Source organism: Pteropus alecto, unplaced genomic scaffold (genome assembly GCF_000325575.1).
Source record: "Pteropus alecto unplaced genomic scaffold, ASM32557v1 scaffold137, whole genome shotgun sequence".
Classification (NCBI taxonomy): Eukaryota; Metazoa; Chordata; class Mammalia; order Chiroptera; family Pteropodidae; genus Pteropus; species Pteropus alecto.
In genome coordinates, this window is record NW_006440135.1 from 512044 (window position 1) to 537408 (window position 25365).

At 46.6% G+C, this 25365-nt stretch overlaps 1 protein-coding gene and 1 non-coding gene across 2 annotated transcripts in view; both read right to left on the reverse strand.

The window, feature by feature from the left end:
* The window catches only part of ADCY2 (adenylate cyclase 2), a 299856-nt gene that overhangs the window by 16030 nt on the left and 258461 nt on the right, over positions 1 to 25365 (reverse strand). The window contains exons 17-22 of the mRNA XM_015593413.1: positions 22961 to 23080; positions 17924 to 18093; positions 10275 to 10359; positions 6119 to 6277; positions 2811 to 2957; positions 957 to 1064 (exon numbers count right to left, since the gene is read on the reverse strand). Of these exons, the coding sequence (XP_015448899.1) occupies positions 957 to 1064; positions 2811 to 2957; positions 6119 to 6277; positions 10275 to 10359; positions 17924 to 18093; positions 22961 to 23080 (789 nt within the window). The remainder of the gene's footprint in view (positions 1 to 956; positions 1065 to 2810; positions 2958 to 6118; positions 6278 to 10274; positions 10360 to 17923; positions 18094 to 22960; positions 23081 to 25365) is intronic.
* On the reverse strand, positions 12866 to 12984 carry LOC112484092. Its single transcript, XR_003047888.1, has one exon. It is a non-coding gene; the product is annotated as a 5S ribosomal RNA (ribosomal RNA).

Genomic DNA, 25365 nt, shown 5'->3' on the forward strand with positions numbered 1-25365 from the left:
GAGGCCCCGCCTGATGGTGTTTGGTGGCGGGCCTGGCGTGAGCGCCCTGCTGTCCCTGGTCCCTCTCCCTCCGCCCGCAAGAAGTGGGTGTGGGAGAGGGGGCTGAGCATGTGGGGCGCCGCCCTTTCTCTCTCTGGGGGGCTCCACCCACCATCAGCAAACCTGCTCTGGTCATCTGTGCTGCACCCCCTGCCTGTCCTGCAGCAAACCCGCGTTGCTCCCCATTAGGGGTCCCACCGTCCTGAGGGGAAAGGCGGTCTAGTTCATGGGCTCACGAGTTACACAAGCACATCCACACATGCATGTGTACACACACATGTGCGCACACACACTCATACATGTACACACCCATGCACACAGGCACGCATGCATACACATGCAGACACATGCACACACATACACACATGCACACACACCTGCACAAATACACTCACACATATGCACGCACACATGCACACACGCACACACAAACACATGGACAAACACACAGATGCCCGTGACACACATACACACTGAAACAGACAGAAAACTCCTCGAAAACGCTAGCTGGCTCTGATTGAGGATACTCAGCTTTTCCCAAACCACCTTTTCAGGCGAATTTCCATGCAGTCGGCTTGGTTTTTGATGGCACTGTTTTTAACCGGAAGGCCAGGACCTGTCCTCTGATGCGTATTCTAAGCAAACCGCTCTCGCCTCCTACTTTTTGTACGTTTGCCTGGCGTCGAGCGGCTGTGGGTTCGTTGGATTTTCCCTTTCCTGTCCACCAGAGAACGTTCAGCGGACAACCCCTCAGAAGCCTCTGGGATTCTCGCCTTTTCTCATAAAAGCTTAATCGCTGAGATTTAGGTTGTGCACACAGTATAGTTGAGGGTCGCTGCAAGCTGTTTTGGCTCCAGGATGACCTGTGGGCAGAGCCGAGGCTCACGTGTGCCCTCGTGTGGTCGGCAAGCCTGTACCTGGGCGTGCTCCTGGCTGGGCACGGCGCTCAGACCCGTCGCTGCCATGTATGTGCTCCCGATGGTCTTGATCTTTTCAACTCCACTGAATTTTGGCTTGGACAGCAGCTGCAAAGCAATGACAATCTTTTGGTCATTCAGTCGAGGGCTGACCCAAGGCCAAGAGCTTTCTAGAAACACTCTCAACTTCTAGTTCACAGTAACGGGAACTTGAGATGTTTCAACCACCGTTTATTCATTTTTCGACCTTGGGTTTTGTTGGGAAAGGGCTCTTCACGCATTTCACAAAGAGCGTGTCCTTGGAAGGAAATTCAGTATAATGATTTACTTCCAAATGACATGAATCACTTCTCAAAATCTGCTAGCAAGGGAACCAGGATAAATTATGATGCAAGTGATAATGGCCTCAAATAAATTTCCCGACTGCTTGTTTGAAAGGCCTCTTGACAGAAGCATGATTCAGGGAGTGAGGTCTTCCCTGCCATGATGAGGGTGATTTGTGACCAACTATAGTGCTGAGGATGGGTTTCTGGCCTCTGAGCTGTCGAGGTGAGAGGAATAAAGATCCAGAACAGCTCCTCCCATTAGCTCAGATCCTGATATTTCGCGCCCCATTTATAAGCTTCCTCCTCGACTTCTCTCTATCCACTACTTTAGATCTGAGGTGACACAGAAAAAAGGTAGACATGAGAACAGAAGCTGTAGGAATGGGAAAGAAGGGGTGGAGAGGGCAAGTGAAGGAAACTCTGGAAAGTTCTACACTTGCTCAGGAGGACAATGGTGCCAACCAAAGACTGGGAGCATCTCCCTGTCCCAACTTGGCACTTCTGCTTTGAGAGAAGTCTCTTTCAAAATGATATGTCAGAGAGTTTAACATAGAGCAAGTCCCTCTGCCACATATACAGGAGCTCGTCCAACCTGAAGGGACCCTGCCACACACCCACTGGGACTGGGGACATTTGTTCTGCTGAGGGGCAGCTGGAGCAAATGCGTCACCATTCTCACTGTGAACTTGTCATCACAGCGGCCATTTCTAGTAGTCATTATCTCACCATGAGTCTTGAGTCAACCTCATGGTGATAACAGCAGTAGAGAAACGTACAGTTCCCATAAGACGTTTAGTAAGGTTGGCCTGAAACCGTCGTAGTACATCATTTAATCACTGTATTTCAGAGTTCAAAGCAGCATGATGAGTTTATGTTCATGGATGTCAATTTTCCTATATTATGCTTAATATTTATAAAAACAGTATAGCAGCAAAATTCTTAAAACCAGAGGTGTGTTTGTTCTTATCAGAAAATAAAACACATTATTCTTTGTGTATACAGAATACTGAAAATTGAAAAATGACACCTGTTTCAAATTGTAAAACACACATTTTGTCCTTTCTAAAATATATTATTCCGTATTACATATTGCTTTTTCAATAATAAAGCATGTCATCCATACACAGTTGAAGTTGGTATCTATCTGACAGAGAGCCTGCAGGATGCACTGGCAGACATACCAAGAATCTACTATAATAAATAGTAAATAAATTATCTTGTACGTAAAAATGGAAGGGCGAGTGTTTTCCTTGGAGTTCAAGCCTTTCGAGAAAATTGGCCAGATTTTGGTAGCTGTTCCTAGCGATCACACCATCTCACAAATAAAACACATTCGTCCGTCCAAAACCGTCCAGGACCCAGGCAGGGCAAAAGGCTTCCGCTCCAGCCACAGGAAGCCACACTAAAGGACGAGTGTGAGGACACCCCGCGATGAATGACTTCCCACGCGTGGGCCACGGGACCGCAAGCGTGTCCCCCGTGTGGGGCTGGGGCCGCCCGCCCTGCAGACGGAGCTCGCAGTACCTACGTCGTCAAAGTCGGCGATGATCTCGTTGAGGAGCCGCAGGCATTCCAAGCCCTCCTTGTTCACGTCCGACTCCGTGTAGAACTCCTTGAAGTCCGGGATGGAGGCGAACATGACGCAGACACAGGCGTAGGACTGGTGGTATAAATCCTGCGGGCAGAGACGGGGGACGCCTTTTAAAGGGGCATGCTCCCAGGGCGAGTGCTTCTCCATGCGGGATGGGTGGAGTGGCCACCCAATGTCCCACCCCCCCGCCCCACCCCAGCACCAGGCCCTCGACTGTGGCATTGTCACAGGCGAACGCTTCTAATGAGCTGGAGGCAGGCTCACGGTCCTCAGCATGGCGCTCCATGGCCACCACCAGCTGCTATGAGCTGCCCGCCCACTTAAACCTCTCGGTCACCTCTGCCTTCGACAGTCCACGAGGCCAGAGATGTCTGACTTAGGAAAAAAGTGTCCTTTAAGCAACCGACGGGAAAGAAAATGATTCTCAAACCGCTACCTTGTCCTAAAATGACGCCTGATGGCTTCAGTCTTTGGCTGAGGCCTTTAGACATCTCCTCTTTTGTGTCCCCTGAAAGGAGCAGATGAAACTCATCAGGTTACCAGAAAGAACCAGTGAAATGCCTCAGGCGACCTATCGTTTTGTATGCGACACCAACAATAGTTAATATGGACATCCACTTGTTTTTAAACAGAAAGAGGCTCGTGGTTCTAGGTCCAACAGACGTGAACAAAATTACAATGTCCTGTAAACAATTTCAAGGTGTTTCCAGTTTTTCCAACATATAGTGAAACCTTCAGGGTCAGTGAACGTTTCGGAAGGAAAGAGTTGCTACGTGGGCACGGGGGCTGGCCCTGGGAGCGAGGGTCTGCCCTCCTGCTGGCCCTGCCCGTCAAGAGCCGCGGGCAGCCCGACAAAGCCAGGATGGACAGGCGCCACCGCGGGGCAGCGCGTCACGGGAATCGCCCCGCTCCAGGAGGCGTGAGGCGGTTCTGTTGGACACTGCCGTCCTCGGAGCGCAGGGAGGAGCGCCAGCGGCTGGCACTTCCTGCGTGCCGGGCAGGGTGACGGAAGCCACTCTGCGTCAACGCTGTCATGAGCCCTGTCACCGGGGCACCCAGATGACCCCTTGGCACGGAGTGAGCACCTCAACAGCACCGTGACAGCAAGGTAGCCTCTCAGGAGAACCGTTCTTGCCCACTGAGGTATCCTAACACACGCAAGCAGGGCAATGGCGAGCCATGGCGGGTCATGACCCCTTCTTGGAAAAGCAGGGCCCGTGCCATTTCCTGTTCCCAGGGCCGGCCACCCTGGCGCGCCTTCTGCTGCTGCCTCACATCCCTACAACATGTACGGACGGCAGAACCAAGTCTTTCCTTTTCTACTCTGCTCTCAATATGACGGAGCAAGCGCACTGGGCAGATCTGTTCTTTCTCTCTGTATTTTCGTGAACTGCCATACCCTGGGAGACAAGCCGTGGCCTGCGTGGAGGCCATGCTCAGGTCCCAGTAATGCCGACTAAGCCCGGGAGGCCAGCTTCTCTCCAACCCCAGGGGGGACCTGGGCATCAGCCGGCTCAGGCTCAGGTGACAGAAAACGACGGGCTGCGACTGGAGCCCACGTCACTGTCCGGCTCTGGGTCTCCTCCTTCTTCTCCACCCTGCTTTCCCGTGGGGTCTGAGGGGGCGACCAGGTCCAGACGTTGCTCCCAACAAGTCAGGCAAACAGGAAGGAAGAGAGAGTCCAGGATCCCCCAGTCTGGCCCGGGGAGCCCGCAGAGGGGCGGAGGGGGGTCTACAGCGCTGTCCTGGCAGCTGGCCAGAAGTAGTCCCACGGGGCCTGGAATGTTCTTTTCCTCTCCCTCCCCAGCCTCCATCTCACTGCTAGTTTCTAGCACTTTCTTTTCAGGCTCAGATGTCACCACCTCACTGACGTGGCCTTTGTGGACTCCCCCAGTTACATGGCCAGTGCCTCTGCAGACAGCAGGATGCCGTCCCCTCCTACGGATGAGGTCGCCTCTGTCCTTCTCATCTCTGTATCCGGGCCCGGCACTGGCCAGACCAGAGGGCAGGGACAACATCACGGACATGACGGATTTATAGACTGACCTGATACCTAGACCTATAGACATAAGGACACTTTTCCATGGCTAACGAACACAGACGGTTCATTTTTCATACGTGTAGCGATTTCATTATGTGCAACCAAAGGGTAAACAGGTTGCTGAATAACCTGCTGAATGTAGACAACACCGGGAGAAGAAACAGAAAACTGAACGGTCTGTGGTCGATCTGTGGACTTGCTCAGCAAGCTCCGTGTGCTCCCAGGACACTGGACCCCGCCCACCACCTGGCACTTCTTACTGCCCACTTCGCATAAGCTTCAGACACGGACCGTCCCACGCCTTGAGGATGTTTGCGCTTCAGCATCACCAAGGTCGAGCTTGTGTATTAACGAGCCCACCCACCTGTAGCTTTCCCCCTCCCTCACCTGCTGCTCATCCTCATCGAATATTCCCTAAGGGCGGGGCTGCGCCTCGCACACCTCTGAGACTCCACCACACTCAGCACAGGGCTTTGTGCATAGTGGGTACTCAAGGTCGTGTTTCTTAAATTAGTAGAGTTCCACGGCAGATACATCTGCCGACCCTTGTCATTCAGGAATATTAAAGAAATTCCGTACATTTCATTTCAGAAACCATTTCGACATTGAAACAACACGCTAGCCTTTCCAGCGCTCGTTAAATACCATCCCTTTAGACCTTCCATGAAATTCCCGTGTCAGCCTATTCAGACGAATGGATTCAACACTTCGATCTGTTAATGTGTTGATAACGCCCCAGTTTAATGTCTCTGAAATTCTAAGACCTTTAAAAGGCTCTCAGGGAAGTCATGAGTGGATGTGTGGGACGCATGGTTTCCTCCTGCCTCTGGATTCGGGCCTCTGTCGCCTGCTGGTAAGGAAGGCGTCCTCCCACCCCAGAGAGAGTTTAGTGGCCACTTTCGTGACATATTTGGGACCGAGCACCTCATACGGAACATTCAGAACTTCACTTAACTGAGAAAGAAAAATGAGAAATAACATCGACGTCATGCTAAGGCGTTCAGAAGTGATCCCGGCTCACTAGTCTTAACTGATGTCGGTACGACCGGTCAGCCTCCTCTTGAACATGGACAAATCAGGCCGATATTGGACTCGATTGAACCCTTAGGCGTTTAGAGGCCATGGGCATCTAGGTCACTGCCCGGAGCGTCCAGCACTCGACCAGCCCGCTGCCCCATCCGGCCATCAGCCCCCTTCGTCTCACCTCGTTCTTCAGGCTCCTGGCCAGGAAGTGCTCAGCCACGTGCGCAGGAAGCACGTTCTCCAGCAGCACGCGGTTCAGGTTCTCCATGGTCTCTATCTCCTCCCGCTCTTTTTTGAACTTGTTCTTCCACAAGAAGTCTAACCTACAGTAATATTCATTCTGTTACAAGAGGACACAGAGGTAAAGAAACAATAGGCATGTTGTTCTGCCAGAGAGGAGACTTTTAAAGAGAAAATAAAAAGAACCAAACCAAACCAAAAAAAAAAAAAAAAAGAGCCCCCAAACAGAGCTGTCACCTTCCCTACAAAGCCCTCTGTTCCCCCAAACGCCCCTCATTCGACCTCTGACATGGGTTTGCAACAGGCAAGTTCAGGACAGCAAAAGCCTCGGAAACAGAGAAGATAGTTAGCCTGCAGCTTGCCAGAAAGGACGTGAACGCTTCCTGCATAGTTATGTTAGTCCAAGATGGCTCCGGGTTTTTGTTTTTTGTTTTTTTTTTTGAAAAGAGGAATATTAGAATATAAATAGTGAATAAATGAAAAATGGAAAGCACATTAGAAGAGACAGTGCATTGCTTGATGATTTGCATTTAGAAAATAATAGTGTTCATTTGTGGCTGTTTGCCTTTAATATTTAAAAATCAGTTTTCCCCTACCGCAAATTATATAATTAAGTATTCACTGAAAAATATGCATTTTTTTCCATTTGGTATTCCACCGTATTGAGAGAACGACATTATATTTAGACAAAAATTCATTTTAATATCATTTAATTAAGATAGTGCCCGGTAATAAAGCGTGTATTCACACTTTATAATGTATTAAAATTCAATGTTTTTTTAAAGCCAGTAATTATTAAAGTTGTGGAACTAGAGAGGCCTGTCAAAGGGTCGCTTTGGTTTGGGCATCGTTTCTTGCCAACTACGATGTAAATAATTTAATATAATGAAACAGACTTGGGTGAATCCTCCTATAGCAGAAGAGCCCCATAGAGAGAGCGTATTTCAACACAGCTAATAAGTTATTTATTCACAAATAAATGTGAAGAAGAACTAAATCTGACAGGGGGTTTGTTTCTTTTATAGTTTGGTTGATTACGCTACTGACAGCGAAAAACCTCACACGCGCGCACACGCGCACACACACACACACGCACACACACACACGCACACACACGAATGGCCTCTCATCAGCAAATGGCAATTAAAAAGTTCCCCACGATGAAACCGAAAGAACTATCATCACTCATCAAGCAGGTTTGATTAAAGTATGTGTGACACACTCAAAAATTATTCCTCATTTTCTGGCGTGGCCTTTATTTTTTATCTCATATATCCAGACATTTTTTTTTAAAAGATTGTAAGATTTTTAAGATTGTTTATATTAAGATTTCACATTAATGCCACATTTTCCACTCTCTGTATTTACGGTAATCACACTCCGTAGGTGTTTACTAGAAAAGGCCTCTTGCTCGGAGAGCAGATGATTTATCCGGGCCTTCTGGGGGCTAAATCAGTAGTGTGGCTGGTGTTAAGCGAAACGACATTGAGAAGTCACAGACGCCCGCTCAAGACCAGACATAATGGAGCACAAGCCGAAACATAGGCGCTGAGGAGCTGGAGCCCATAGTTCTTCCTACAGGGACAGAAGCAGCGTCCTAGCTGGGGCACAGGGAGCGTGTGACCCCCACTCTGCTTGGATCTGAACTTTCACACCCAGTGACATCAGCCTCACTCTGGGCCACTAGACTGCCACTTGCTGGTCTCGTATCTTGAATGGCCCACTTAGAATGCAGGCCCTCGATGGCAGTGTGCTGTGTGAACTCGGGAGATCCTACAGCTGACCAAGCGTTTCTGCCAGAGACTCGATTTCAGTGCAGAGGGCAGTAGCCTTGTCCAGGGCATGTGTTATGTTTTCAGCAAGGTTTCTTAGACACCCGCAGCGATAATTAGTGTAGTAATTTGCTCAGGAAACAAACATGCCACCATCAGTTCAAAAAAGATGGTCATGGGGCAGGGGTGCCAATAGGACAAAGGAGACAACAAAATAAGTTGCAAAATGTCTGTGCTATGGTTTACAAAACCATTTAGGAAATAAATAACTCTGAGGACATGAACATTTATAAAACTTAAAACCCTTATTTCAAGTATCGGATGTTTGTTTATAATATACTTGTTTTTCTGGAAGGGTGTGCAGAAACACTACATCTCAGACTTCACGGTTCTTGTTTGCCCGCAAGGCTTGAGACCTTAGGAAATCATTCTCCTGATGATTTCAGACTGGGGGGACAGCCTCCTGGGTCTCCTTGGTGCATCTTTCGTACCAGTTGTTATAGGACAATTGGGGACATGGTCACTCCCGTGGGAAATAATAACTTTTTAGGTCTCTAGATGTACATGTTACTTACAATTACATTAGTGACAAAAAAAGGAATGACACCATGTAAGACTGGCATCAACACTACTGTGTTAAACTGATGCTCAACCATAATATTAATGCTTTTGATTATTTATCTTAAATCAATTAAGGGAGCGACCGACCGATCAACATGCAGTCACTGGATTCGACACTCATGCAGTTGGATTGAATGTTTATCATCTCAACGATCAATAAAAATTTGGGAGAATTCATTTGATTCTAGGTCCTTAAAAGGTGCTGCTGTGAAGCAATCCAAGTGATCATTCTAACAGGAGAAAGTGAAGTGCAAAGCATTAGGCACGGAACGGAGAAGCAGGTGATGTGGCAGAGGGGACGGCCATGTGGTTTCCTGAAGGATGACCATTTAGGTCAGCGGTCCCCAACCTTCCTGGCACCAGGGACCGGTGCTCCTTTGAGAATCTAACAATGTCTGAGGATCTGAGGTGGAGCCGAGGTGGTGAGGCCGCACATACAGATGAAGCTTCGCTCACTCACCTGCCGCTCACCTAACTGCTGTGCGGCTCGGTCCCTAACAGGCCATTGACCCGCACAGGCCACGGCCCGGGGATTGGGGACCCCTGATCTAGGTGATGTTCTGCAAGAAAGCTCGATTCTTTCACATCTAAAGCACAGGGTTTCCCGAGGGAGGCTGCGCCTTTTCTCTGCGTGAGAACAGACAGCGGGTCCGTACGGAGAAAACCGAGAATCAAGACGACAAACAAAGCCAGGAAGAAAGAACAGGTCGTGGTACGAGGGGTTAACCGAAACGGTGGACTGTCGAAAATGCCAGCCGAAGAAAGCAGAACCAAGCAGGTGCCGGGGACAGAGGCGAGAGGGTGGCGGGGTGACAGGCATCTCCCAAGCTGTGCAGGGCAGAGCTGCCTGAGGACAGCGGTCAGCTCCAGGGACCAGGCTGAGGGCTGCCCCATGACCTCCGAGGGAAGGTGGCCGCTCACACTGCTCAGGAAGATAGATAGAACGCGACAGTGTCCCCAGGCCGCTGGGCTGGCAGTCACAGTTCTGGACTCTGCCCTGACCACCGACAGCTTCCTGCTGTTTAACAGTCCAGGGACATGCCTGGAACTTAATTGGCTTTGCACCTGAGCTGGTTATTTCCAAACAAATAAATCACTTTTTGGTTTCACACTCTCCATCAAAGAACTCAACGCAAGCTTTGAGGCAGAGGAAGAATCCTGCCTTAAAAATCCTGCACCCACAGCCTCTGCTGGGAGACCAGCAGGGGAGGGGGCGCCCCAAGGAGGAGCAGTTTCACACGCATCACGAAATAAAATGTTTGAACGGAAAACTATTATTTCTAGAAATGATTGCAAGTGACAGTGAAAGCGTTTATACCTACTTCAAAGAACAAGAAGCATGCTATATATTCTGAAAAGCAAATGAAACCCCAGTCAAGGGGCTGTCAGCTATTGAGGGAATACTTTTTAGGCTTACAAAACCTACACAATGTATTTTGAGATGTAACGGGAAAAATAATTCACATATCTAACATTCACAAAGTTTATGAAACTTGTGAAAAAAAGAGAAACCTTTATCTTTTTGTGAATATCTAAGCCCCCACACTGTGTGCTACTCACTTTTTTCCTACACAAGATGATTCTGATGCTTCAACATTTGTTTGCATGAAATGCACACCGGCAAAGTATTATTAATACAGTACTTTAGAGAACTGATATATAAAAAAAAACCAACAACAACAACAAAAACAACAGACTTCTTACCTGTCTACCCAGAACGAGCAGGGTGGCGAAGAAGATGAAGAGAGACACCGAGCCCATGGTCTTTAAGTCTTTCCAAATACCTGGTCTATTAAAAAACAAACGGACAGACAAAAACAACACAAAACAACATACACAGGACTTAGAATTTGTGTAGCAACAAACTTCAGAACCTCTAGTGCATTCATATTCTCATGCGACACACGCACACATTTCAAATAGATGTTCACACCCAGAGCGCATCAGAACAAAGCAATCCTATTTTGAGAGCTCGATAAAAAAATCTTCCAAATTAATATAGGTTTCTTACTTTGTACCAAGCTCCACCAAATCTAAGAGGAAGGCATACCACAGTATTAATAATATTCTCTTTATACTTCTGGGATCCATACAGATAATTTGATATGTGATTTCTCCAGATTTTTAGTTATTATTCTGGGAAAGAGATGGTTTGCTAGAAATTAATAATCATGTGAGGTATAAAAATGAAGTAGGAAACAATTTGTACGAGCTACTCTAACCTGGGAATAATACGCTTTCGTATAAGTGTCTCCCTCCCTCCCTCCCTTCTCTCTCCCCCCTCCCTCCCTCTCTCTCTCTATCTCAATTTCCCCTCTTTAAGTTTTCAGGATGAAATCCACTGTGGACTTTCACGTGCATAGGTTGTCCTATCCCTGAGTTATACAATAGCGACTATAGAGCTAATAAAATTGAGAAAGTTTCTAACTCTATGACTTGTAATTCAATGACAGTTCTGCCCAAAATGTGACCAACTATGCTTCCTTTCATGCCTAAAAATCGGAGTCTGGAGACTTAGATGCCCAAACATGCCCGTAGCCACACACTGATTCACAGCCGGCCCTCATCCTGAGGCTGCATTCTGGCAACTCCAGTTTTGAGTGTCCAAATGAACAAAGGAACCCAACGAACTGAGTGACAGGTAAGGAGGGGTCACTTGGTCAACCAGTCTCTAACCTGAAGGCAAACAGTTACAGTGAGGTGACGACGACGTTTTCATTACTCTCTGGAGAGAAAGCAGTCTGGGCATGTAGACACAAACATAACCCCACAAATCGTGTTTTTCTGGCTGAAACGAGCCTCTATCTTTTAAGAAGAGAAGTTCCTCAGGACCCCTAGTTTCTGTCGTGTTGGTAACAGGAGACAAACCGGGGTAAAGGCGAGGTCGGTGGACACTTCTCGCCTCGTCGTCTTTGTCCGTCGACGGACACTCACACGCCGGCTGCTGCCACAGGGAACGCGGGGCGCAGATGTCTCCTCGAGGTCCTGATCTCACTTCTTTTGGAGAAACGCCCACAAGCGGGACTGCTGGGCCACATGCTGGTTCTGTTTTTAATTTCCCGAGGAGGCCCACGCCATCTTCCACGGTGGCGGACGCCCTTCCTCTTCCCACGGAGAGTGCGTGAGGGTCCCGTTTCCTCCCCCCTCGCTCACACTTGTCACCTCGCCACGATGACGGTTACTCTGACAGGTGTGAGGTGACGCCTCGCTGTGTTGGCATCAGCATTTCCCTGACCATTGGCGATGCCTTGCCTTCCCGCGCCCGCGCCCACCACCCACGGGTCCTCGGAACCCGCTGCGCCTCTGCTCCCTGTGTGGCAGAATGGTCACGCGTGCGTCCTCCCCCGTGCCAGGCCTGATGCCGACGGACCCCTTGGGTTTTCCCAGACAAAACTCGCTCAAGTTCAAGTCCCCACATTTGGCCGCCTTCCACGTGTGCTCGCCAGCCGTCTGCCAGCGCTCTGTCCGCCGCCCCTGGCACTGCGCCCAGGGGAGGCGCGTGGAGCAGAGGGGGTACCTGCGGGCCGGGTGATCCCCGCTTGACGGAAGCCTCGGTGCAGGAAGCGGAACCCCTTTAATGCCCTTCCAGAGTCCACTCTTCCGGAGTGTTCACGCCCCCCGTCGTGAAGCTTCCGAGTCAGCACCCTGGAGGGGTCCAGACAGACGCGCGCGGGCCTCCTCGGGCGCGTCCTCCGCAGCCGGACGCTGCGGGTCGAGTTCGGCTGTGCCTCCTGCCGACTTCGATGCGTCCAAACTTGTGTTTTCCTTCCAACAGTGTGCTGACCAACAGAGTTCTGAACCGTCTCCTCTGGAAATCTGGACCCCACGAGGGCCCTCCAGCTCTTGGGTGACTATTTTCCAGCATCTCCCAGACTATGGTGGAGAAGGGCTGGAGCAGGTGCATGGCCACCGCAGGGTCCACAGCCGCGACCGAGGTCTGTAACCGTCACCTGACACTTAGGGGGGTCAGACTCCTCTGGGGCCCCTTGGCATATGGTACTGGACCCCACAGCTCCCGCAAAGGCGCCCGTGTCCGTGGACGGATGCGGAGGTTGTGAAGGGAAAAGGGAGAGACGCCTTCTTCTGCCCTGATGCCAATGGCCCTTCTCGTCTGCATTTCCGAATCTCCGCAGCGACACCTCCGGGCCTCCTCCTGTAGCTCCCGGCCGGCACGTCCTCTCATTTCCGAAGCTGACTTGACCAAGATTCCCTGACGAGTCTCCTTTCGGCCTTTTAGAGACACATGATTTACTTATCGCGTGTTTTGTCATCTTTTTTTTTAAAATAATTTTTCCCGCCTACAGCACCTGGTCTTCCTAGGTGGTCTCCCATCCAAGTACCAACCAGGCCCGACCCTGCTTAGCTTCCGAGATCGGACAGGATCGGGCACGTTCAGGGGGGCGTGGCCATAGACTCGTTACCGTCTCGATAGCAGAGACTATATTTTAGTCAGCTCGGTGTGCTCAGACTCCAGCGATCAGGCCGAGCTTAGCGAGGGTACTCAATAAACATGTAATATGTGTCACGTTATAAATGTGCTATAAAAACAACCAAATGAGTGGGCAAATGACCATGTTGCTTTGAAACCTAAGGGGTTTCATTTCCAGACAGTCCTCCCTCCCCTGGCTGGACACAGAGTCACTGAATCCTATGCAAACTTCCAGAGAAGGTGGCCCCATGCATCCAAGGACAGGCAGCTCAGAGCCTCAGTCCTTCTCAGAGGGGCAGCCATAGAGGCCAAGCAGGGCATTCTGGGTCTGCAAACAGACCGACACAACGAGGGATGGGCTCCTGCCTAGAATCAGGCCCTGGAGGCAGCTGCAGGTCAGCAGAGGCAGAGCTGGCCCCTCACCATGGAGACCACAATGTGCCCTGATTCATATGGCACGGAAGAAGAGAGACTTTAAGGGGGTGCCACCAGCATATCAGCGGGACAGGTACGGTGGGCTGCGTGCAGCTTTAGCCTCGCCGGATGGAGGGCGACGGGAAGTATGTGCTCTATATAGCTATGGGCACAGCCTCTGTGACAGCTCCTTCCACCCCTCGTTCCAAAATCAAACAAAACAAAACAGCTTCGATATTGAGCACCTTCCTGTAGGTGGGTTCAAATCACAGATGTTTTCTTTTTTAGGTTAAATCACAAAATAGTCGGCCAATAGTTGCTTTTTAAAAAATATTATTATTAGTTTCAAGTATACAGTCCGTGGGTTAAACATGTATATAGTTTTACGTGGAACGGTCCTCCCGATGGCTCCGTCTCTCCTCTGCCTCTCCACGCGGCCATTATATTTCCCCTGACTGCCTTCCCGCTCCCGTGCTGCTTTTTATAAAACAAAAGAAAGCTGAGTGGAATTTAAGGAGTCCTAGGATGACTTGCTTTTTTGTGAAACGAGGCAGCTCGGGTTACCTGCGTCCAGCCCAGTGCTGGCGGGCATCAGCCACAGGGAAACACGCGTGTCCCGTACTGTCTGGACATGGCACACGGTGAGGGGATTGGGAAGGAGGAGAAGCCGAGATGTGAAATTCGAAAGTAATTAATAATCCTTTAATATTAACGTGGATGGGTTACGAGTTTGAATGCAAATTTAGAGCACATTTTTAATCTAGATGAGGGAAGTGTAAAGATGCGGGTGCTTCGGACGCCGTGCTTCGGAAGACGCCCAGACTGCCCTCCCCAGAGGTGGCGGCCTGCACTGCCCCCCGCCTTTCTCTGGAGTGATTAATTCTGCAGTTCTTCCTTGAGACTCTCGGTGAGCTCGTCATCCGTCCATCCCAAGCTGGGACATTGTCAAAATAGGTCATGGTATCTTGAATTCTGGCTGTTGAGTTTTCCATGAGACTCGGGAAAAACAAGGCAAGCAGAACAACGGCACGCGGAACGGAAAGTGTGTAACTCATGTGCCTGCCCGGCATTCCCGCTGCTGCCTTTGACGCGAAGCTGTTGCTAAGATCCACAAGTGACGGTTACACAGATGTCTCCATCAGCGACAAGCTCGTGCTTCTGAATGACGCCGGGCGCCGGATGTGCCTGCTGCTGACCAGCACACTCGACATGCCGTCCGCAAAGTGTTCTGCTAAGCCACAGTGACTAAACAGGACTGATTAGTCCACTGGGGTCCTGATTATCTCCTCTCTTCAAGGTCGTCCTCCACCCCAGACACACCTCTTTAAAGTGAAAGGCATATTTCTGGATCCATATGAAATGATAACACTCATCCCCTAAGACTTTTCACTTCTGTAAGAACAAAGCTCACAGGGAAAATGTGACAATGTCTTGCAGACTCTGTCATAAGCATTTGTCACGGGCAGCATCTTCGAGACAAACACAGCTTCCAGCGACATCGACAGCCATCAGCATCACCACGCCATAAAGAGCACTCGATGTCCTCAGCAGCTTTGGCTGAGGCTTCCGGGGACAGTGGCGTGAACTGGAACCGGAATCCCTATTGACTGATACAGCAAAATATCTTGTCCTCGTAGAGAAGAAAGGGGACTGTGGTACATGCCAAAGAATTAGAAAACATCTTCTGGACCATCTAAGTACCAGAAACTTCTGAGCTCTTGTCACCATGAGGTGACTTATCAGAATCATAAAATGGCAGGTAAACGCTAAATATTGGGATGTTGCTGGCCTCCATTCTAACAGATATTTTTCCCCCAGATTTTATATGATAATAGTCAATAGCTGCCATGTAAACCAAAACCATTAACACATCTTTTAGAGATGTGTACTCCATTGCAAAGATTAAAAGAATTTGTAATTACTATTTGACCGTCAAGTCATTAAGCCAGAAGCTCACGGTAGGTCTACCAGGTGTATTCAAGGCTGAACGAGGGGCCAGTCTGGAGGCCAGATGGGCAGCAAGGACACTGACCGACCAGGGCAAGGACCAGGAAACTGGGAGCGAAAACTGGGGGTGGGAGGCAAAGATTCAGTGACCAGAAATGGGTCGGAAAAGGGGAAAGACCAAGTACGTGACTTCAGTACCACCAACTAGCTTGGTGAGAAAAGGAGGCGCTGCCTGGCACCCCCTAAGCCAGTTCCTTCCTCATGGGGCGCCTTCGGCTTGGTCGAGACTTAGGGATGTCACTCGTGAGGCACCATCTCAGTGGTTTGGTTCCGTTTTGCTTTTTGAGGATCCTAGTCCTAGTTTCGTGTCTGAAAGAGGAGTGTCAGCGTCAACCAACCAAAGGATGACGAAGCCTTTATCGGTCATCTGACGCGGGAATCTCTTGAATCTCGTAAGAGAAAGAATCCTTGAAATTGATGGGCTCTGGCTCCGGCACGAAGCACAGCGTTGCATCAAACGCCTATGGAGGCTGGGAAATCCGGACAGGATTCTAAACTCCCACTCTTAAGAGTCTCTTATGGGGTTAGTTCTAAACTGACATCAGAGAAAATTCGGTATCATGCACCTATGGAGGCTGGGAAATCCGGAGCGGATTCTAAACTCCCACTCTTAAGAGTCTCTCATGGGGTTAGTTCTAAACCGACATCAGAGAAAATTCGGTATCATGTTAGTCATATTCATCTTTCGGCAGGAACACTTCTGAGAGCACTGTGGCGGCTCGTGCAGAAATCAGGTCAGCAAGTGCCAGAATCTCAACATCAAGATGGGGGAGTCAGATGCACCTGTTCTGGACAGGATGCTAGCTGATTGCCCTGAGCTTCTCGAGTCGGCCTCCCTAGCTTTAAGGCTATTATAAAGACAACGCCAGGAGAACAAACACTAAAGATCTTAAATGAAACCAAGGGACTCTGAAAGTAAAAACTCATTTTCGGCAACTGAATTACCACTCGACTACTGCCGGGGTTCTAATCACAGATGATGTCTCTCGCTCAGATCCCCCCAAATAAGTCTCTCCCATCAGAAACTTGCTAATCTAATTTCTTCTTGTGCTATGGCTGTTAGCAAATGCAGGAGCTTTAAATTTAATAAAGGGAAATTTGATGGCATTGTCAGCTGCGCGTAAAAATCGGTAATGCTGTATTTACTTGGGGATCCGATACGGGTTCTCTAGATACAGCACGGAAATAGGAAAGCATGTTTGGATGGCGATTTTGAGAATTTATTGGAAAATTAACTTCTAATTTCATTCTCATCCTAGCTAAGGAATCATAAAATTTCCTTAATACAATTATACATTTTTGCAACTCCACGACCATAAGCTTTGTTACAGACTGTTAGGAGGATTTCATGGTACGGAGGATGATGAAAATTAAATTAGGTGAAGAGAATGCATTGCGGTTGTGATCCTGAAGTGTTCTTATTGGTAAGGAACATTTATACAGTGAAGTGCTCACTGCTCTCGACACCAGACCTCTGAAGGAGAAGTCTGCGGCCACGCGTTGTCCACAAAACCATCTTGCTGGAGCATCGAGTCTATGCAAATATTTAAGGCATTTATTTTAGGTTAAAAAATATGGAAATATCATGCAGGATTATGCAAAATGCTCATAGAAGGAGACCGCTGGGTCCAGAAAGAAACCTAACACTTGCTATGAAACACTGTTTTGCTATTACAATGAGAGATGGAGGATAGTGTAATGATTAAAGCTTTCGTCAAGCAGGAAACAAAGATTCATTATAATAATGAATAATCTGATTATGAGAAACCCCGTGTAAACCCGACCGAGTAGCCCGAGAGAAGTGTACGGTCAGAGTGTGGGCCTGAGGCGGGAGGGTAAACATGGTCACATCTTTCTTGGATGTCACACTTCTCACGGAACAGGGAATCGTCACAGTTGGCCGTAGTGCACCGTCCACACATGGGTATTTCAGGAACTTTTCTGTAAGAAATTTAGCTCTATAACTCGGAAAGATATCTGCATATCTTTCCAGGATTTTTGTGTATGTCGATTTGGTCGTTCTGAACTTGGGGTCCCTTTTGCCTAGCAGGGCACATTCACCAGTGCCTGGGGGCATTTCTAGTTGTCATGACTGTGGGGGCGACTGGGTCTAGCTTCAAGTTGGGGGAAACCAGGGATGCTGCTGAATATTCTCCATTGCACAGAAGAGCCCCTTCCCACCCGACAGAAAATTATTCAGCACGGACTATCAATAATGCTGAGGATGAGGAACCTCAGATCCTCCTCATCAATATAGTATAGAATATAATAAAATTGTCTCTCTAAACCAGTTTGCATCTTCTACATAACTGATAATACATATTCTCTGTGCTCCATAATAAAAACACACATCATCCTTCTGAAACAAGGCTGCAGAGAAACTCTCAGGCAGTGATCGCCAACGACGATGTCGCTACTAATTCACACTTACTCAACCTGCGCTCACGTTATCAACATCCCATGAGAGAACCACATCTAAGAGAAGGGAGAGGAAGCCGGTTACCTCTCAAACAAGACCTGGCTGTAGCTGTCCAGGACGTGGGCGTGGGTGTGGAGGAAGACGGTGTTGTAGCCCACCAACGCCGCCGTCATGATGGACATTTTCAGCTCGTAATTCACCCGCAGGAACACGGAGCAGGATATCAATCCCAGAATGCAGCTGTAGATAAAGTACTGGAACAGGGGGAAGACAGGTCAGATGAATACCTAGGACCTCTTCTGAGAAATGCCGAAATAGGAATTAAAATCAGGACCACCGCCAAGCTCCCCGGTTAACTCAGAAACTTGTTATGCTATCAGAAGCCTATTTCTGCTCTTCGATCCAGTGGACGCATCTGATTCAGAATAGAATTCCTCATTACATGGCTTGCTGACCAGCTTACCGCGTTTAATAAAATCATGCACACTGCCAAAGAGAAATAATTCTTAAAAAATCTATATCGAAGACATGTCATTATAAGCCAATGTCGTTTGCTTCTTGAAAACGAAACCGTAATGACCTATGCATTTATAGATTAAAAAAATCGTAGCGTACACAATCCTTTTTTGTCCTTTCAATTCTTTAATTCATTAAGAGGATATAAATCATTGTAGGTAGTTCTGTTAAAAGCATAAGAAAGTACAGGCATTTTGTTAAAAGAGAAACCGCACGTCAGGGACTTTCATAAAGCAGAAAAAAACAATTTAAACTAAAAGCTTCGATTAAGGCAAGTGACAAATATCTCAGAAGTGGACAGGCACCGGCAGGGATGGGAGGAGCCAAGCGTGGGGAAAAGTGGCAGCTGCCATCTTTTTCATTCACAGGAAGCGGCCACAGGCCAGCCGGGCTCAGCACATTTTCTCTATTTACCACGATGGATGCGTCGAATCAGGATAACCCAGAACTCCATCCTGCTCTAATCACTTTAGGTCAGTGACCCAGTTTGCCTGTGTCACAGTTTGAATCAGGATAACCCAGAACTCCATCCTGCTATAGTCACTCGTCGCCCAAGTTACTTTAGGTCAGTGACCCAGTTTGCCTGTGTCACAGAGTCTTGATCTATAAAACTAGGGCAATAATGTGCCCCTGGTAGGTCACCAAGAGGAAAGAGCAAAGCCCGGAGCCCTGAGCCCTGGAACAGGAGGGGCTCTTCGTATAAATGGCTGCCATCCTCACTAAGCCTTCGTTCGCTGCATTACGGTGTTTTTATGAACAAGGGGTTATGATATTCTCTTAGCGTTCTTGGAACAGAAACAGCACTCAAACAAGTTTAATGATTTTAATAAAACAGAGATCTGACTGATGTTCGATAAACCCTGTCTTTAAAAAATAGCCCACTTTGCAAGCTACTCCATTTTAGTTTTCATTACATAAAATTGGCCACGGATAACTGCTTATTTTTATCATTCTAGCTCTTTTATTTCCTTGCCTAAGGTCATCCACAATAAGCTGTCTAAAAGGCTACTGATAGTAGCTCGTCAGTCCTGCTCTTGGGGAAGAGTCACAGAGTGAGCTGCAGTGGTCACACGACGTGCTTCGTCCTCTACACAGAGCCTGTTGTGGTCATAAACCGGGGCTCTTCATAAGATCTGGTTTTTAAAAGGCGTCTGCTGCTAAAATTGTACCGAAACCCATTATAAGAATGAAAGTTATCAACAAGTTCAGCCTAATCAAATGAAAAGCTGCAGAATAAGGAGCCACTGAAATGAATATGTGCATGTGTAATTTTTTGGAAGGAGGGGGGAGGGAGGATTGTAAAGATTTTTTTGTAATAACCCTCATTTGAAATATGTGCCAGCCAATACTTAGACAAATACGCCTATGATTTCACATTTTAAAATTCATTCTTAGGCTTTTAAAAAGCTTTCACATTTTACGAATATCTATGAACACACAAACGTTAATGGGTAGAAGGCTTTTAGTCGATTTTCTATTAAAAAAAAAACAAAAAACCCTTTCTAGAATTCTCAAAGGGCACGCACAAGGTATTCTGGGAATTAATTAAAGGTAGGATGGGCCCTGGAGGATGCGACAGGGGGGCATGAGAATGAGGGAATAAGTCCAGCAGGCCGGCTGGGAGCTCGGGAGTCCGGGCGTCACCGAGGCCACCAGCGAGAGCGGCAGAGTCCAGTCCCTGTGGGCTCCCAGACTGATTTCTCTTTGGGCGTAATTCCTAGTGACCTTATTTTAATACTTTTTTGATACAGTTCATATAATTAATAGTTAATAGTTGTACTAGCTATGAGTCACATTATTTAAATTAGTAATTCCTATTATTTTAGTTACTAAATAATAGTAACTAAATAACTTTTTCATGTTCGTTAATATTAAGTAAACCAAGTAAATATTAGTCAATACGGTTATTAGCACTTTCGATATAGTTAATCAATGGAATTAGCTTGCGTTTTAACACCAAGGGAACAGCCTCTGTATCTTGGGTCATTTACTTGAATCTCTTTTGGCCTCAGTTTCCTTACCTGGAAAATGGGAATTCCAATAATACCCCCTCACATTTATAAACCCCCTCACGATTATAAACGACCATTGTGGGTGAAATGTCATAAATGCCTGGGAGAGCACACAGTACCTACACAGGAAAGATCCTTTACCGTTGATTTTGTTGGGCTTTTTAAAATTACTATTTTTTCCACTTTAGAAATAATATATCCGATGTTAAAAACATTAGAAAATATACAAAGGACACATATAAAAGTAAGGGTCTCCTATCGTCCCCAATATCCAACGTGAGGCTATTCATTATTTCCTGTATATCTGTCTAGCCTTTTTTTTTTCTACTTATTGGCATAATCATTTTAGTAAATTGAGATTATACTGTTTGGGATGTTTTTAAATGATACTTTTCAATTAGTAACTTATCACAAATATGCATTTCTATGTCATTAAATATTTTGCTACATCTTTCGTAATGGCCGATTATAACTAAACGAAATTTATTGAAACAATTAATTTATTGTAGCTTTTAGATTGTTCGCTTTCTTTGACTTCTTCGTTTATTATTGATGTCACACAAACGCTTTCATGAACGCCCTGGTAGCTAAGTCTCTGTACCCTTAAAATTGATTTCTAAACTTGGTATCCCAGGGTAAACAGCGTCTGTGCTTTTTGATGATGATTACAAACGACCATTAAGAAGTCGTGTTCATTTATACCACCACGACACGGAAGGTGGCAGTCCCCTTCACTTCCTTGTCTGCATCAGGTGTCACATAAGATGGGGTTTGAGAGAAATGAGGCATACTGTGTGCGCAGCCCCAAACCACTTTCCCAGTGTTCCTTCAAGTCTACTAAGGGAGACGCCGTCTGCTCCAAGCTCAGCTGGACTCCTGAACTCGCAAGGTAATGAAGCTGTTCCTGCACAGACAGGGGCCAGGTGAGCACACGGGGCTTACCTGGCAAGGCTCTCAGTGATTCTCTTTCTGAAGAGTTTTTATGGGAACAGCAGTGGACTATTGACTAAGTGTGACTGAGATTTTAGAGTCTACTGTGTATTTTTTCAGAATCTTTTAAAAGGTTGAGTAAATATTACCGTTCCCCATCTTGGGTTGCTAATGATCCGCTTCCTTCGAAAGTGAGATACTGTACAGATGCAATTCAGAATGACCTTACCGCCTTTAGTGGTGCCATGCAGAGAACTGTTCTACTCAAAGATATTGAATGGAGAGATTTAAAACAAAAATGGTTTGCCAGCTCTGCTTTTCTTTCCTATGAAAATGCATCTTTACTCAAAACCATTGAACTCAAAGGGCCCTGTGAATGTCACAGCTTGGAGGCATTTTTCCTCCACTGGCATGTGGACTGCGTGCGTGCTAACGCTGTCCGTTCAAGGAGGAAGAGCCAGCCACACTGGCAGCTGACATCTTTCTCCAAAGAGTGTGGTTCCACAGGCCCACGTGCGATCACAGCCAATAAAATCTCACGTGTCTCTCACTTTTCATATAACTAATGTTGAAAGACGGTGTCTAAACCTCGCTGGGGTTCAGTGCCTAAAATAAAGGCCAGGACCCCTGTGATAAGGAAGGAAACTTATGCCGTCCCTTCTTCCCGAGCCCGAGGGACATTCCTACAAACCCCGATCTGCCTGCCTCTGCGACAGTCATGACCTCAAAACAATGCCAGATGATCCAAGTCTCTATACACAGGGCAGAGAGCTGAAAGGGCGAGATGAGAGAGAGCATCAAAGCCACATATCAAGGGAACGAGTCAGCGAAAGAGGAACGAGGACAGGAAATCTTACCGCCATTGCTGCTGGGGGTCAAAAAATTAGTGGGATGTTTTAAAAGTATACATGTTAGATCACCAATTTCAGTTTCCGAAATAGTTCATTTAGCATTCTTAAAACTGACTATCTGAAACGAAATGGGAATAATCTATGCTACTTTTAGATGATTATTCGTAAAAGGCACAAGAGAGTATCGAAATATGTATTTTTTTTGCACAAACAATTCATGGAAGACAAAAGTTATTAAGTAGTACCTAAATGATTGATCTGTTTTCACTTAAAAGACTGATGTGCTAGTAAGTTCTGAAATTTCAACCTCGGCCCTTTTGAGCATTGGTCAAAACGAGCCGGTAAGGATTATTTGAGGACGGAATCAATAGACAACATTTGTGGCCAAAGGAGAGGCAGAAACGTGCAATGTGGTCCCGTCACCCCAGAGTCAGAGACCTACCAGGAACTCACTGGAACAGTTAGCAAAATCTATAGGTAATGAACCCAGAAATTCAGTGCCATGTAATTAAATGTCGAATGCTGGGATGCATAATATGTAGCAGTGAAGAGAATAAAGACAAGAGTCCTCTGTGAGAGCATCGCTGGTGACATCGTGAGTTTGCCCATGTGACCTAAAAGGTACCAGTCGGCTAGGTCTTCTCTTCTCCATGACGGGCAATTTTGAACAGGTCAGGACCTGCTCGGGTATTGACACCAAAGGAGAAAAGTGAAGTCTAGAACAGATGAGAAAGTGGACACCACAGCATGAAATGGACCAGCCGCATACAAAAAAACACCAAAAGCAATGATAAGGAACGAAACACTCTTACCGGAAGGAAAAACAGGTTTTGTGCACGCAGAATGGCCGCCTGATTACTCGAGGCAGAAAGACTCGTGTTTGACGTATTGGCGGTGGAAGGGATTGCTTCCTCTGAGTCGCTCAGGAAAAACTGCAAGGAAAATGTTGATTTTTTCAGTGAGCTGGTGCAGGGGACACTGAAGCTGGGAGGTGAGTGCTAAGCCGATCGCTGGGTCCCCCAGCCCAGCAAGCAGGAGCGGGCGGATCTGCCAGCACGTACATCTCGCATGCTGACAGCTTCTCGCTGGCTTTTTGAGGCTTTGAGCATTTCCATCGAATAAGTAAATAACTATTTATTGTTGTGCGACACACTTAACAATGAATTCCGGATTCAGGACTGATGCCGAAGAGCACAGAAGCACCTCTGCTAAATGCTGAATTTAAAATGCACGAAGCACAGGGCAGAGGGAGGGCTCAGTCAGAATTACATTGGAGGCTGACTTCACTACACACACACGCTCAACTCTGTGCCCCGAAATCACAGCCTTTGCAACGTGTTTGTAGGTTCTTAACCGTCTTGGTTCAAACATTAAATGAGTCAATGGAGTTTTATGAGTTTTTAAGAAAAAATGAATTTTATGGGCAGAATGCAATAACCGGTATCAACACTTGTATCTATTATTGTGAGTGCTTGGCAGCTCAGGACCACAAGAGATTAAAATTGAGGGGATGCCCTTAGGGCTGCTGGAAAAGGGTGCTAGTTAAACAGAAAGGTGACCTTGAGAAAATAGACGAGTAGCTCTTATGTAATGGTCACACAGGAGGAAAGGCAGAAATTTTCTCTCTGTTTCTCTGTCTCTGTCTCTGTCTCCGTCTCTGTCTCCCTCTGTCTCTCTCTTTCCACCTCCTTTCTGAGAAGCTGTAGCACAGTCTGTTTAAGTGATGTAGGATCAGTCACTTTCTATACCATGGCTGAGGGTCCCAGGAGCCTTCAGTAAAGACAAACCGGAGAATGACTCAGGCCAGGTCCCCTTTACTGAAAGAAATTTATCTCGGCTATGAAACGAGCTGTGCTTTCTGCATAGGTCGGCCATACATATTAAGGCTTACGAAGAAAATTTTCCTGTACAGTCCTGTGGTTGCTTTTGTTTGCTTCCTTCTTTTTTTTTTATTTCTTTTGATGGCAGAGGTCTCATCAAACACTTAAACCGATTTACTTAGGTAGATAAGGAAGCATTTATTAAGTCTATTCTTGGGAACATTTTTTTCTCTCAGATTCTAAGAATGAGACTAGATGTAGTGTTTCTTTTTATTATATCGTTTGATAAAATCAAAGTGCTGATTTAAGAATCAAAGAATTATAGTAGATTTCTTCATTTACTACTAAAAAAGTTAGCAAAAATGTCACAACCTCCGGTTGAACTGAAAAAGTTATGTCAAAAAAAATTAATGGAGTAATAACTTGGCAAATATTGAGCTCCAAAAATGTTACAAATTTAGATTCGACAGACGCAAAGTAAAATAGATTTACTACTAAAGAATCAAGACATGACAAATAGGAGGAGACCGTTTAGCTTGGTAGGTTACTAGTCTGAAGCATCTAAGATCTTAAAATTATTGACAAAAACTTCTTGGTTATATCATTTTATAAAGAAAATAAATTCTTGCTACACGATGAGTAGAAACATATCCTGTAAAAACTTTGTCTTGAAGGAGGCTCTACAATAAACATGACGCTTTGAATTTGAAAAATTCTGCTATTTGTATAGCATTTTTAAGTACCCCTACAATCAAGAAACTGTATTCTATGTGGCATCACATCTCAATTTAGAATCAATTCTTCCTTTTCTTAATCACTTTAAAATAAGAAACTCATGTCATCCCCCACATAGCCAAGCAAATACTGGCATTATTTCTCCTTTGTTTTTCTTCCTTCCGAATTAAGCTGCCACAACTTTCTCCACAGATTGAACTTGTAATAATCAGAATTATTTGGGGTCCTCTCCAAACCCATTTTCGTATCCTACAATCTTTGTCATGATTGGGAAAATGATGTCCTTATTATCAGGACAAGATACCCTAATAAAGCATGTTCTAGGATATTCAGTATCCTAATGAACATTGTATATTTTTAGCTTTACTACCAAATTTTACATTTTCCAGGCCATTTAAAACATCTCAGAATTATGCTTTTCAAATAGTATTAAATTATGAACACCCGATTTAATATTGTGTCTTGTGCCTGACGACATCGCAGCCCTTGTCATGTGGTTGGAGTTAGAAGCCCGGGTAGACCACCAGCTAACCACGACTCACTCCCTGCCGACACAGTTACGAAGCCGTGCTAGAGACAGTGTTCCCAGCGAAATGACGTGGGAAATCACACGATGACACGGTCGAAAGGTCACAAAAAGTGGCACAGGATTCAAGCTCCCA